The sequence below is a fragment of the Erpetoichthys calabaricus genome, chromosome 2, assembly GCF_900747795.2.
Source record: "Erpetoichthys calabaricus chromosome 2, fErpCal1.3, whole genome shotgun sequence".
NCBI classification, from domain to species: Eukaryota; Metazoa; Chordata; class Cladistia; order Polypteriformes; family Polypteridae; genus Erpetoichthys; species Erpetoichthys calabaricus.
The window spans coordinates 4,508,725-4,524,788 of NC_041395.2; the positions used below are offsets into that span (position 1 = coordinate 4,508,725).

The 16,064-nt window shown below is 43.7% G+C and overlaps 1 protein-coding gene across 1 annotated transcript in view; it reads left to right on the forward strand.

Annotated features, from left to right (window-relative positions):
• Positions 1-16,064, forward strand: part of LOC114644966 (NACHT, LRR and PYD domains-containing protein 3-like) — a 91,073-nt gene that overhangs the window by 46,084 nt on the left and 28,925 nt on the right. Inside the window, exons 4-6 of the mRNA XM_051924014.1 lie at positions 2,162-2,336; positions 4,652-4,717; positions 4,802-6,527. Of these exons, the coding sequence (XP_051779974.1) occupies positions 2,162-2,336; positions 4,652-4,717; positions 4,802-6,527 (1,967 nt within the window). The remainder of the gene's footprint in view (positions 1-2,161; positions 2,337-4,651; positions 4,718-4,801; positions 6,528-16,064) is intronic.

The following is a 16,064-nucleotide window of genomic DNA, read 5'->3' on the forward strand; positions in this document are numbered from 1 at the left end:
GACTTTAAGTTGTCCCATTCTACAGTGTTGACGATTTTGAAGGATAAGGAAAGGATTTGTGAAACTGTTAAAGGTTTGGCACCCTTACAAGCAACAATAATAACAAAATAAAAAATAATTTACAAAAAAAAAAGATAGATCTACACAAAGTGCCAAGAATAACAATAAAAATGGAAATAAAACAAATAATAAAACTCCTGTTTGCTCTCCACGGGAGTAGCTCTGCTGCTGCTGTCCTAAGGAAGGCTGCTTGCATTATGAAGGGGATGGGGGAATGCCCTTGGGAGCTTCACCCCCCTGAAGAGTCGAAACCGTAGAAGAGCCAATGGGGTCAGGCCTCTTGGGATCAGAACTGGTGTGCTGCTGAGGCGTCACCCGCTACACAGCAGCACTCAGGTCCCAATTTGAAGCGCATGGAACGTCTTGTCTCTCCGGCATGATGATCATCTTCCTCTGCTGTCGGAGGAGCTGCATAAACTCCGCTTTTCAGTGGCGGCACTCTCTGAGGTGCGTAGACCAGGGACTGGCCAGATCTCTATTGGTCTGGTCGCTCTGATGGCTATCATACTCAGGGAGTAGCTGTTGCTGTAGCGGATTGGCTTCTTCCGATGGTGTCCGATGTCACTCCTTTCAACAAGTGTATTATGAGACTCAGATTACGGCACCCTCTGGGTGTCTTGTCTGATGTCTCAGTGTGTGCTCTGACCATGTTGAGTGATGTCTCAGTGAGGGAGACATTTTATTCGCAGCTTCGCTCGGTGGTTGATGGGTGCCTTTGAGGTGACACTCCTCTGATCATTGGTGAATTCAATGTGACCATTGGCACTAACAGGGATATGAGGATTATGATTACTATGAGGATTGTGTTGGTCCCCATGGGTCTGGTGACTGTGGTGAAAGTGGCTCAATGTTTTTGACTTTGCAAAAGGTCAGGGGCTATGGATTGCTGAGCCGCATTGTTGGACTTACCACTCCAATACTGGTGGTGCGGTGAAGGAGATCAATCACATCCTTGTGGGCAGATGCTGGAGACTCCTACGGCACTGCAAGGTGTACAGAAGTGCCCCGTTTGTGAATTCTGACCAGCTTAGGCCCAGTGGGCTAATACCTTCTAGGAGAATGAGGCTGGACTGACCAGACTCCAAGATCAGGCTGTTTCTGATGAGTTTGCACGCAGTTTGTGTGAGGAACTTACAGAGTTGGGTACAACTGCCAATTCTAATGTGATGTGGGAGACCCTCCGTGACAAGACCCTGAAGATTGCTGAGGGTTGTGCCAACTGATTATCAGTTCTGACCCCTGCCACTTCAACTCAATTATCGATTTTTGTTTGAATGCCAGCCATCATCTTCACACCATTCCATAATAAGCCCTGGTTATCAGTTCGCAGTTCCTTCTCTATCCTGTCCTTATCCTTTTGCTTTTTCTGCTTTATTTCACGTTTCACCTCTTTCTGTAATTCATTTTGTTCCGTTAATACTCCATGTTGAAATGCCCTGTTTTTTTTGGGGTTATCAGTTTGTGAGGTTTCTAAATCTTTTTGGGTCTCCCCCCAATGGGACGACATTCCTAAAAGTGTCCTGAAGTGCGATTGCCGCACCGGTGGAAGACAGCATATCAGTTACTGGTGCAACCACAGGCTCCCAACGCTGCAGTGGCTCACCACGAAAGCAAATCCCAGCCAAGCACAGTCACGCGATGAGTGCCTGCGATCGATGTGTGATGCAAGGGACATTATAAATGCAAGGAACAGGATTACTTGGCCACTAACCTGGGCACAACCCTGCCTGATTGCTGTGTCTGTGTATAGGAGAGTGGCAGAGCCCACTACAATAGATAACCAAGCTGTTCCTGTTTCAAGCGGAATAAAGTTGGTTTTGTTAAAGTACTGAGACTCGGCCTTGTGCTTTGGGGTACAAGACAGGTACTCACACGTCACAATATGTATACAGTATATGTATGTATGTGTGTGTGTGTGTGTGTGTGTATATATATATATATATATATATATATATATATATATATATATATATATAATAGTTTACTGTATATACAGTATAATGTACACACACTGTATGTATTGCTGTTTGTCACACGTAGTGATTTTTCTTGTGACAGACACAATATGTCTTTACTTTATGGCCACTCACTTGTCTTTCAGAGATTCAAAGCCAGAGAAGAGTCTGAGAGGCAAGCAGGTGTGGAGTCCTTCATCAGCGACATAATGAAGATGGATGGAGAGAAACTGGTCAGCCTGTGGGAGGCACTGGCTGAAGAACTTGTGAGATTTCCATCACCAAACCTGACAAGAATACTGAAGGAAGTGACAGAGGGGGGTGAGTTGATGGAGTCTTATGTGACAAGGACACAAGAGAGGGGCATGAAACACAATGTTACTGCCTGTGCTGCCAAATCCACCACTTCCACAGAAACACCTACTTGAAGGCCCTGGACACCAACCTTTCTTCGAGTTTCTCTGATATCCCTCTTTGAAGATTTTAATAATTGCATAAAAGAGGGTCATACCATATACATTTAGGAACTGGTATGCTGTTGTCCCCCAAGTTCCACCTACTACTGTACTTTTGACTTGCATGTCACCTCTTCTGCACTTTACAGCTGTAAGCCTGCCACCCACCTGGATGTCAGGTGATCACATTTTCCTTCTCCCATACCAGGGAGTCACAGATTCTGTTTTTTTTTTTGTTTTTTTTTTGCCATTCCTGATCATAGCACCCCCTTCAGGTTCATGTGTGTAAAGCTCAGGTGTTCCTGCCCAATGCTCTGTGGTGGGTCACTTGTTGAGTCTTTAATGGACAATTCATTTCACAGCTCAAACTTTTCCAGCTGCATGCTGAATGTCCAGTGTTTGGTTGTTTGACACTGTAGGACATTCTGGCCTTAAACATTCTGCTATGCTTTGGCCTGTCAAACCCTCTTTATTCCATCTTAAGTGTCGGTTCTCCTCATAGAGCCCCTTTGGAATGCATTTTCTGGGTCCAATCTGATGAAGCTCGCCAATCATAGACAAACTGACACCCAGGAAGATGTTTCCTCTGTGCACCACATACATATCTGTGTAATGAACAAAGAGCCGTAACTCAACGATTGGCACCCTTGAAGGACAAAACTTTGCGCCAACTGTCAACCAAAAGCTTGGGCTTACATGCACTCAAGAAACCAGTGGCTAAGTGTCTGCTACTTCTTCCTTTAAGCCATTGCAAGCCCCTGACCTCTGCTCTCACTAAATGCTCAATGCTCCTGGCCTGATCTTCACTTCTGCTCATAGCAAGGACGCCATTGCCTAGGGACGGATCACCCCCTTTTTCATCTGAAGGGTAACCTGATGCTGGGCTGAAAAAGTGGAAGGCCATCCATAAAGAAATTGGACAAGGGAGCCACAAGTTGAAACCTTGGTAAAGTCAAGCAAGTTGCACGAGTAAGAGTGAGACGGTACATAATAGCCACATTTTCATTTTGCTAAAGATGGGAGTTGACTGGTTTACAAGGGCCCAGCAGATATGATCTCAACCAGAAGGTGCAACCAAGGTGAAGAAGGAGAAGAGCTCCTGAACAAAGAAATAAGAGCATGATGAAGATCCTTCCACATGCTTGGGAAAGCTGACCAGGGACAGACGAAGGCATCACCTACCCCAAACCAGAAGTGCACCTCCTTTGATTGTGAGAACTGTTAATTGTAACTTAGTAGTTAGGATAAAGCCAGCTAACATAGTATGGTGTGGGTATCACTGTAGCTAATAAGTAACAACAGCTGTGAAGAAGACATTATTTAGATGTCACAAGCTTCTCTTCCTAAATCCAGTAGGAAAGTTGAGATCAGCATCTCACACACATGCACACAAGTTGTGTCTTGGGGAGTAAACCATTATAGATGAGCTGTGTGCAAATATACAATATGGTGCAGGCGCCAGGAGCTTAATAACAAAATAAAGAACATATCCATCTTGACCACATGAATTGAAAGATCAGAATTCATAAGTTATCTGCCTTCTGTATATCGGAGAAAAAAAATTCAACCAAGCTATCGTAATTTTGTTGTTTGTTATTGTCCTTTGTTTATATATCTTTGTATAGTACGTATACTGTGCAGAGGAGAGCCACCAAGTGCATTATGGGTCTGAAGGACACGTTGTATTGTGACTGACTCAGAGAATTAAACCTGGTTAGTCTCGAGCAGAGGAGACTTCACGTGGACCCATCCAGCCAAGTTCTTTCAACTTGACGGTGAATCGCGTACTCGAGGCCATCCGTGGAAATTAAGGAGAAGTGCATTTAGGACTGAAGTCAGGAAGCAGAGCTCCAGGAATATGAAACAAACTGCTGAGAGCTGGAGCTAAAGCAGAAACCTCAGACAATCTTTGAGGAGTATCTGGGTGAGATATTAGGGACAGTTTGGCTATTTACCAAACAAACGAGTAACAAATGGACTGAATGGTCTCCTCTCGTCGGCCGTACACTCTTATGTTCCAACAAAGTTCAATCCTGGCAGCAGTTTATCAGTTTGTGTTCTCTCTTTTTATGTTTATATACAGTATGTCCCGTTTTTCTGGTAGTCTGCCTCACTCAAGTCTTCCATGTGGTTGTGCTCACCTTCCGCCTAATTGCATTGTTTCTTGTGTTGTTTGTCCAGGCCCGGACCTCCTGGTGGACATTCGTTCCAGTCTCCAGTCCCCTTTCATTAACAGACATATTAAAGGTAACGCCTTTCTGTCTCCGCTCAGCACCTCGTGTGTTCATCTGCTCTTCCGTTTCCCTCACTTGTTCCCATTTTGACTTTCAGGCCTCTATGACACACACAAAGCCAGAGTGTCTGAATCCACAAGGACTCTGGAGGACCAGGCTTCTCTTGGAGATCCACACACCAGAGCTGTTGGCTTTGAGACTCGATACACGGAGCTTATGGTCATTGATCAGTTCAAAAGGACCTACAATGAAAGGCACCATGAACTCGTAAAGATCGGGAAGATTCATGCGAAGCTGCTGGAGGAGCGGACAAAGGTGAAATGTGAGCGAATCTGGACCGAGCAGCTCTTTAAAAGGAAACCAGGAAGCAAGAGCCCCCCCAACATCATAGTGGTCAGTGGGGTGGCTGGAATTGGGAAGACCACCATGGTCCAGAAGATCATGTTTGACTGGGCTAGAGGCAGTCAGTACCAGAGGTTTGCATTTGTGTTCCTGTTTAAATTCAGGGAGCTCAACCTGCTGAACACGGAGGACGAGCCCCAGATGCCCCTCACCAGGCTGATTGCTAAGCATTACAATTACCTTTATGACGACCGGCTGAACAAAATCCTGCAGAACCCCGAGTCTCTCCTTTTTATACTCGATGGACTGGATGAGTACAAACACAAACTGGACTTCACTCAGAAAAAACTCTGCTCAGACCCAAACAGCTACTTCCCTGTCCACACCCTGGTCACTAGTTTGGTCAGACAGACGTTACTGAAGGGCTGTTCAGTCCTCATCACAAGCAGACCAACTGCCCTGGAGTCCCTGGACATGGAGAGAGTTGATCGATTTGCAGAGATCCTGGGCTTCTTCCCTGAACAAAGGCTGATGTACTTTAAGAAGTTTTTTGGCAACGCTGATCTGGGTGCTGAGGCTTTTCGGTATGTGGAGGAGAATGACATGCTGTACACCATGTGCTTCAACCCCTCGTACTGCTGGATTATCTGCTCTGTGCTGAAGAGCCACTTCACGACACCTGAAGAAGAGCAAGGAGCTGCCCCCAGAACTGTCACCGAGCTCTTTGTGATGTTCCTTTACAACATCTTGACCAATCACAGGCGAGAAGTCGAGGACCAGCGAGAAATTCTGGTCAAACTGGGAAAGATGGCTTATCATGGGGTGTCTAACAGGACTCTTGTTTTTTATGACAAGTTTGAGATGTCTACCTTTGATCTCCAGCCAGTCCTGTCCTCCCCATTCCTCTCTGGCTTCCTCAAAGAGATCCTTCAGAGAGAAAGCACCCTGGAGCACACGACGTACACATTCTACCACCTCACCGTGCAGGAGCTAATAGCCGCCTGCTCCTTCTACCTTGATCCATCAGGGAATGTCGAGGAGCTGCTTGAGAAGCTGGCCTCCTGCAAAGATGGACGGTTTGAGATTCTCACCCTATTCATGGCAGGACTGGCCACACCTTCTACATTTAAAAGACTGGGGGGTGTCCTGGGGGAGTTGGAGAGGAAGACGGCAAAGCGGATACTGGAGTGGATGAAGCAGAAGGCTGAACTTGTGCTACGGGGGCAAGATAAAAGTGAAGCTCTGCGAGTGTGTCAGTGGCTCTACGAGACTCAGAATAAGAAGTTAATCCAAGATGCCTTTGGTAAGTATCTACAGATGAACTTCAGTAACACGACGTTATCTCCTCTGGACTGTGCCGTGCTGGGCTCTGTCATCAGCTGCTGCGGAGAACTTAAGGAGCTCAACCTGTCGCACACACATCTGACCACAGAGTGCATCAGGAGGCTGGCGCCGGGACTCAGCTGCTGTAGTAGTGTCACGTGAGTAATGAAACCTCTGCGACTTTTCAGTTTTACTGTCTGTAAATACAGAAGGGGCATCAACTGGTGTGTCCAGCGCCACAAATGGACCGGGTTCAAATTGGAGCAATGCAGCCTGGGCAGACCATTTAGCTTGTAGTGACACTTCAAGGGCACCACAGCAGCAGGAAAAGAGTTGAGAAGCAAATAGCCGCCTGTCTTGGCCTTCTCTGTTAACGAGGGGGCTGTCAGAACCTGCAGGGGCCTGAAGGGTGGGCAGTCATGGAGGGCCACAATTCTCAAGTCCCAGGGTTGACCAGGTCTGTGTCTGTGGGGTGTCATACCCCTCTAGAAAATCAAGTGTTGTTTTAGTGAAGTAAAGCAGTCCGTAACCAGGGGTCCCTTCAACGTTGGGGTTGACTTTCTCTGAGTCTTCTGGCAGAGACCATAAAGTACTGACTGACAAAGCACGATGGTGAAAAGAAAAAGCAAAAATGGAACGTAATAATACAGTTTGAAGTTTCCATACCCTGACAGAGAATTCTTTAAAACTCCCTTTATACGCCCTCCACAGATTTTAAACTAACAAAACAATAAATTTGGAAAATCATTGAAGACATCTACTCCTTGCGGGGCAAAATAATTTTTTCCACCAATGTTCAGCCCTCAGAGTATTTCTCTTTTTACTGATTGTATGACAATTCCAGTGGGGCACACATTTACAGACATTTTGTTCATATTTGCTTGCCTTGCCTTTAAATTGTTTAATTGGTCGCCGTCCATGAGCTTCTCACAGTAAGTTGCTGCAATTTTGGCAGACAGAACTGGTGTACCTGGGACAGGTTCATCAGCCTCCTTACTGGCATATGCCTTTTCAGTTCAATCAAATTGAAGTCCGAGGCTTTGTGATGGCCTCTCCAATGCCTTGACTTTGTTGTCCTTAAGTCATTTTTCCCCAACTTTGGAGGTCTCCTTGGGGTCCGCGTCCATTTGGAAGACCCGTTTGCGACTAAGCTTCAACTTCCTTGCTGAGCTCTTAAGATCTTGCTCCCGTGCATCTTCGTCATTTTCCTTCCTCGTGATGCTGTCTGTTTTGTGAAGCACAGCAGTCCCACCTGCAACCCCCCCCACAACCCCCCAATGCTTGATTGTTGAGATGCTCTAATGATGGTCATTATGGCCACACAGTTTGATGTTGGATTCATCAGACTGGAGGACATTTCTGCAGAAGGTCAGATCTTTGTCCCCATGTGCCATTGCAAACCGCTTTGGAGCGGTGACTCCTTGCTGGTCAGCCTTTCAGGTGATGTCGATGTTGGACTCGCCTTACTGTGGAGATCATTTTTGTCTACCTGTGTCCTCTTGCATCTTCCGAAGGTCCTTTGCTGCCATTCTGGGACTTATTTGCACTTTTTGTGCCAAAGTCTGTTACAATACAATACAATTTATTTTTGTATAACCCAAAATCACACAAGAAGTGCCGCAATGGGCTTTAACAGGCCCTGCTGCTTGAAAGACCCCCAGCCTTGACTCTCTAAGAAGACAAAGAAAAACTCCCAAAAAAAAAACCCTTGTAGGGAAAAAATGGAAGAAACCTTGGCAATGGCAGTTCAAAGATGTAGGTTGCGCATGCAGTGGGTGTCAAAAGAAGGGGGTCAATACAATACAATACACAGAACAGAACAAATCCTCAATAAATAATAAAAAAAAATTTTAGAAGTAAAAAAATAAACATTTTTTTAGAAGTACGGAGCAGAATTTAACAGTAGATGATATCACATAATTTGATTTGGATATGTTTAGAGTCCTGGAGACCTCAGCCATCAAGCTGCCGCCCCCATTTGGCCATTCCACAGCTGAAACAGCGCTGGGCCAGCCAATCCGATGAAAGGACCCCTGTACCTCACGATTCCTGCGATCCTCCATCTGGGATGACTTTACCTTAGGCAGGCAAAACAACTTGGCAGGTGGGCCGTGGCACCAAGTGTCACATTTGAGTACCGAGAAGAGAAACAGAATAGGTGAGGGTTAGTATCCAATTCTAACTGTCATGTTACTTATGTTTTAGTGCTAATGACTAACAACAGAGATGCAGTCTGTACAGTTAATCAGCAGCTCTAGTCAGGGTGTGCTAAACTGAAGTAGTGAGTCTTCAGCCGGGATTTAAAAGCTGAGATTGAAGGGGCATCTCTTATAGTAGCAGGCAGACCATTCCACAGTTTAGGGGCCCTGTAACTAAAAGCTCGACCTCCCACTGTTATTTTATTAATCCTTGGAATCATAAGCAGACCGGCATCTTGAGATCTTAATGTGCGCTCAGGTTTGTAAGTCATGATAAGTTCAGACAAGTAAGCCGGACCTCAACCATTTAATGCTTTATATGTTAAAAGAAGGATTTTGAAATCTGCCCTAAACTTAACCGGGAGACAGTGTAAGGATTTAAGAACTGGAGTTGTGTTCGTATTTTCTTGTTCTTGTAATAATTCTTGCAGCCACATTTTGTATTAACTGGAGGCTGTATAAAGAACAGTTTGAACATCCAGTGAACACCGCATTGCAGTAGTCAATCCTACTAGAGATAAATGCATGAATTAATTTCTCAGAATCCTGTTTATTTAGAAAGCGCCTTAATTTCCTAACATTTTTAAGATGGAAGAAACATGTTTTGGACAACTTTGTAATATGCGCTTTAAATGACATGCTAGAGTCAAAGATAACTCCGAGATTGCGGGCTGATTCAGTAAAATTGACTGGGATTCCAACTGAATTAAATGACGACAAAATATTGTTATGATCAGCATCATTCCCTCCAACAATTAACATCTCTGTTTTATCTGTATTTAAAGACAAGTAGTTCTCATTCATCCACTCCTTTAATTCACTAACACAACTAATTAAAGACATCATCGGAGAAACTTCATCTGATTTAAATGAAAGGTATAACTGGGTGTTTCCTTCATCAGAGGATATCAGAATGTCGTTTACAACCCGTGTTAGTGCCGTTTCTGTACTATGACCAGTGCGAAAACCAGACTGGAATTTCTCAAATAAGTTGTAATGCGTAAGGTGTGTCTGAAGCTGACTGGCGACTACTTTTTCTAGTATTTTAGAGAGAAACGGTAAATTTGAAATAGGCCTATAATTATTTAGTATGTGTGGGTCAAGGTCTGACTTTTTAAGTAATGGTTTAATGACTGACACTTTTAGTGTATCAGGTACTGTGCCATGCAATAATGAACTATTGATAATGTTTAGGATAGGCGCTGCAAGAACATCCATTGCACTTTTTACTAGTTTTGTTGGCACTGGATCAGGGAACAAGTAGTGGGCTTCATTTTAGAAATTAAAGTTAAGACTTCCTGCTCAGTTACAGGATTAAAATTACTAAAGTGCTGAGTGCAATGTGAGACAGGGTCTGCTAAGCTAGTATGTGGTTTGTACTGTGATGCAGAGATCTGGGATCTTATATTTTCAATTTTCTCATTGAAGAAGTTAATAAAGTCTGTACTGCTGATATCTGTTGGTATTTTGCACTGTTGATCTGAATTTCCATTTGTTAATTTAGCCACTGTTCTAAACAGTACGAGGATTTTTATTATTGCTATCTATTAATGTAGAATAGTATTCTGAGCGAGCTTTAAAGAGGGCTTTTTTATATTTATTAACACTCTCTGTCTATGCAATTTGAAAGACATGTAGCTTTGTTGTTCTCCATCTGCGCTCCAGTTTTTGACACTCTAATTTAAGAGCTCGAGTGTTTTCATTAAACCAGGGAGAGTTTCTATGTGCTTTGGTCACTTTTGTTTTAAGGGGAGCCACTGTGTCCAGAGCATCTCTCAAGGTCACATTATAATGTGATGTTAGCTGATCTAAATTGTTTTCCACATTTACATTTGATGTTAACTGATCTAAATGGTTTTCCACAATTACACTCAACTTACTCAAAGTATCTATAAATTTTGAAGCAGAATTACAATCTAGATGTTGCACTGTCTTTGTTTTAATCTGGGAGTGTGTTGACAAGGGCAGGACTAAATCAAATGTAATTAAGTAATGATCAGAAATAACTTCATTTAATGGAGTAATATTTAAATTTTGAATTTCAACTTTGTAAGTTATAATTAAATCTAATGTGTGGTTATGATTATGAGTTGGACCTTTGACATTCTGACAAAATCCAACTGAATTTAACAAATAAGTAAAACATTTGCTAAAAGTGTCAGTTTCCACATCAATGTGTACATTAAAATCTCCCATCAGTACTACGTGATCATAATTTATAGCCAAGTCAGATAAAAGGTTGCTAAATTCAGTCATGAACAATGAATACGGCCCTGGTGGTCTGTAGACTAGCACTATAATTGTGTTGGAATCTGTTTTAATATTTAAAATGAATGCTTCAAAGGATGTAAAGTTGCCTAAATTTTTAGAAGTGATTTGCATTTTGTTACAATGAATTATTCCAAGGCCTCCTCCTCGACCTGAATCTCTAGACTTATGAAGGAACGAGTAGCCATCTGGTGACGCCTCAGCTAGGGGGACAGTGTCACATTTACTAAGTCAGGTTTCAGTGAGAAGACACAGATCAGATTTTGTACTTAATATAATATCATTTACCAAAACAGCTTTAGTGCCAAGAGAGCGAATGTTCAATAAGCAGCATTGAAAGCTGTATGCTTCTTTCTGAATTGGTGATATACTTTTTGTTTTAATTTGTAGTAAATTTCTATTCCAGATGCCCCTGGTGGAGGGTCTGGTTTTATCCCTTGGTCTAATTATACACCTTATTTTTTGGTTATCAATTAATTTAAGGTTTGTATCAAGACTAAATTTACTAGATGCCCCATGACAGGGATTATGGGTAACAGCTTCAGGAAAGTAACAGGTGGGATAAACAACAGCCTGTGATTTAAGATCACATGACTGCAGCGTGTGTGGTGCTCTAATCAGTCAACCAGGCAGTTTTGCTGCCATATTTTGGGATAATACATAAGATCCCCTCCAGTTAGGATGAAAACCATCTCTTCTGAAAAATCCAGACCTTTCCCAAAAATCCTCCCAATTGTTCACAAACGCTATGCTTTTATTTGCACACCAGGTTTGTAGCCAGCAGTGAAGGGAATACAATCTGCTATAAATCCCATCCCCTCTATATAATCTTGGTAAGGGGGCAGATACAACTAAATTCTGACATTTTCTTTTGGCTTTGATGCAAAGAGAGATGAAGTTCCTCTTTAATACCTCAGATTGCTGTGAATAAATATCATTAGTACTGACATGCAGCAATAAGGTAGATACTTCATCGTCGGCGACACGGTCCAATGCGGCCTCTATGCCAGAAATCTTGGCCCCTGTGAGGCACTTAACATGAACTGCTGGTTTAACACAGTTTGGAATTCTAACATTCCGCACTATGGAATCGCCAATTATGAGCACTTTCTTATTCTCAGTTTCCACAGGCGCGCTGCGGAGTGCTGAGAATCTGTTCTGGGTCCGAATTGGTGACCTGGGTGCCGGGGGACTAAATTTTGGATTCTTAGACCCCCGTCTTACTGTTACCCACTCGCCCTGTGGCTGAATTGGTGCTGCTGACTTTGGCCGTGCACTGACTACAGTGGGACCTGGAGAGACTGAAGCCGAATCAGAAGTAGCCGAATTGTCTAAACAAACCGAGTCGATCCAATTTTCGGTTTGCCTAATCGCTATCAGATTCCTAACACGGTCCTCCAATTCGCGTATTTTCTTGACCAACTCTAAATTAACTAAACACTTTTGGCAGGTGAAGCTGTCTACACTGTCGGCCGGAAAACCTGAACTGTACATGCTGCAGGACACACAACATATAAACGTACCCTCAACGGGCAGAGCGCAGATAGAACTTACGTTTAGTGTTGATGTCATCTTCTCCGTTTTGTAGTAACTTCGGTTTTTGTAGTAACTTCGGTTTTTGTAGTAACTTCAGTGCTTCGGTGTTTTCAGTGTTCAGCTGAATCACTAAGAGACAGACGGCTTTAAGTTTCCATCACCCGCTGAGCGATTGACTTTAATTTCTCACTGCTGGTTATTTCTCCTGGTCAGCTGTCGACTTTACTTCAGTTGAACTTACTCGGTGTTTGCGAAGGGCTACATGCCTGGGGGAGACGCCGCTGCTCTGTGCTGTTCTCCTCTAGGAGACTGAAGGCGTTTCCCTCCTGAGTTGGTATGACTGCTGTGTGCTCCCCCTGGTGTTTAGACTTGCATATTATTGTTTGAACAGATGAACGTGGAGTCTTCAGGTGTCAGGAAATTGTTCCCAAGGATGAACCACATTTGTGGAAGGCCACCATATACTTTATTTTTGGCTAATTTCTTTTGATTTTCCCAATTATGTCAAGCAAAGAGGTAGCAAGTCTGATGATCGGCCTTAACATCCATCCACATGCTGACTCCAATTAGCTTGGCTGGCTATCAGAAGTTAGTTGTCTCATTTTCTGAAGGCTTGACATCATTTTCTGGAATTTTCCAAGCTGTTTAAAGACCTAGTTAAAGTGACCCACTGGAATTGTGACATCCTCAATTAAAGGTGAGATACTCAGAGGTCTGTGGACATTGATGGAAAAACGACTTGAGCCCTGCACAGAGCAGACGTCTTCAGTGGTGTTCCACATTTACAGTTTGTTAGTATAAAATCTGTGGAGGGCTTAGAAAGGGAGTTCACCCTTGGCATATGGAAACTTCTGAGTTCAACTATAAGTAGAAATAAACATCCCATGCTGCAAAGCTTCTTTAAAACAACGGGCCCAATGGCATTTTGAATGTCGATTGAACTTCGTGGGTGCTTGTAAATTCAAGTCACTTGATGCCCTGTGTTCTGTATTTATATGGCTAGCTTTGTCCAGCTGAAATCCATGTGAAGCCCTAGGCCAAAAAAAAAAAGCTGAAATAAATGCACAATCAATGGATGTAAGAACACACACACCTTTGTTTAACAAAACTGACCAAAGTAAAACTAAACACGAGCAAAGTGCACGCTTGCTGATTATCAGTACATGACCTCCAGCCGTATGCTTTTCTCCATCTTTCCTGTTCTCGCCTGCACTTGACGCTCAGCAGTTGGTGCTTCTCATCTTTGGCCTCTGCAGTTTGCTTGGTGCTCAGCTGATGTTGCCATTTCTGCCATGTCACTTTATTTGTGTATCGCTTTGTAAGAAACCTATAAACATGGCAAGGTTACTGCAACCTGACATCTTTTGAATAACCCTGCCATTTGTGACTTCCTGAATGAGTTGTGTGTGTGCTCTTCAAGTAATTTTGCTAACAGTCTTCCCAGTTTTCTCCATTTGGAGATGATGGCTTTCCTAGTGGTTCATTGCAGTCCAAGGGTTTTAGAAGTTGCTTTGTAACTCTTTTCCTGACCGATTCATTTCAGAAACTGCTATGAACTTGAGAGTTCTGAAGCACAATGTCCTAAACGGTGACTCCAAATGCCCACTACAGAGGGAAATTACCATCAAACCCCAGCTAGTAATGAAAAGGGCCACATAGAATATTTATAAATAAAGAGGTTTATTTTCACAAAAATGTCTGGATAAATGGGGAAGAAGTCTAGTAAAAAAAAAAAAAATGGTGACACCATATAAAAATAGAAAAGCTATGGAAGAAGAAGAAGCTCAAAGAGCATAAAAGGCCTTTCAGTAGGCAATCCCAAAAGTGAACAAAGTCCCAATCTGAAATCCAAGAAGTGAAGTCAAAAAACAGTACATGGGTTCAAAAATCCCAGTAAATCACAAACCTCAAAAGAGCAAAAATCACAAGAGAAACTCACCAAACCACAAGTGCATTCAGAATGAACCGCAAAGGACTTTAGTTTGTTCTCACCTTTATAGGGCTGAGGGCAGCTCATTGACCGTGATAGGCAGGTAGCCCCACCTGTTGGAAGACCATCCACTAAACACAGAACATAAAGAAATATGCATAAATATATGAAACTAATCGACCAACAATAGTAACATGAACAAAGGAATCCAAATGGACATAAAAGAGGAAGGTGAAGACCAGCTGGCTGATCTTTTGCAGTAAACTTTCTTTCTCAGGTCTTTTGGAATTTCTTTTGATCGAGCTCGGCCTGGTGTGCTAAATGCATGAATTAATTTCTCAGTATCCCGCATATTTAGAAACCATCATAATTCAGTTTTTTCAGACGTCTTAGCCATGTGACTGGCATGGCGGTCTCCGGTCGGTTTGGTTTGGGTGGTGACAGCCTGTGGATTCAGGAGCTCTTGGGAAGCCCAGCAAATGGTCCTTCACTTTGGGGCTTTTCTGTACGTGGACTGCTGTGATGACAGAAGATGGTGGCTCGGTGGGGTGATGGCTAGGTGGCAGTTCAAACTGAGGAATATTCAGAATTGCTTAAATCTTTGTTATTGGTTTCTTAGGTTAGGAGCATATGCTGATACAGCGCATTGCCATACCCACCACACCATGAATCATCTCAGGATCCCAATTTGGACCCGAATGCAGCAGGTGACACCTCAGCACCACACTGAGCAGCGTGAGGTTGTCTACAGTGGCTGGAGTGCCAATCCTACCACCAACCCCCAAATTTTCCCTGTAAGTTGGAGGACCTGCTTGCAGGGCTGGGTGCAGGTTAGCGTCATACCCAGGACAGAGCAAATGCAGGCTAAGGGCCTTGTTAGTTTAGTATTCATTTGTTCTGTTGTTTCATCTTCCCATTTATCAGTGGTTTTTTTTTGTTAAATAAAGAGTATAATTGCATTAATTGCACTGACATCAATCAACTCTTTGGAGAATTAGCTAATTAGGAATGCACAGACATCTTTCTCATTCATTTATGTTGTACCGCTTACCTGAAGCCGGGATGTGGGGACAACCATCTTGGCAGTGAGGCCCACGCGTCCATTTCCATAGCCACACTTGCCAAGTCCTACTGTGGGGGTTCCCAGGCAATTTGGGGGATCTAATCCTCCAGGCAAGCCCAGGGTCTTCTCTGAGGTCTCTTTCCAGCTGGTTGTGCCAGGGCGTCACCCAGGAGGTATCCATATCAGATGCCCAAACCACTTCAATTGGCTCCTCTTGATGCGGAGGGTCAGCAGTTCTACTCTGAGCCTCTCCTGGATGTCCGTGCTTCTCACCCCATCTCGAAGGAAGAGCCCAGCCACCTTGCAGAGAACTCTAATTCATCCTGTTAGTAGTTCCTCAAAGCTCATGACCGTAGGTGAGGGTAGGGACGTAGATTGACTGGTACATCAGGACCTTCGCCTTCTGACTCGGACCCTTCACCACTACAGATAGGTATAGCATCCGCATAACTGTGCTTACCACCCCAATCCATCTGTTGATCTCCCCGTCTCTTTTCCCCCTTCACTCATGAAAAGGACCCCAAAGTACTCCTACCTGGAGAGGACAGTCCACCTTTTTCCTACTGAGGACCATGACCTCAGATTTGGAGGTGCTGATCCTTATCCCCGCTGCTTCACACTCGGCCACAAACTGTCCCAAGGCATGCTGAAGGTCACAACCCCAATGAAGTCAACAGGACCATGTCATGTGCAAAAAGCA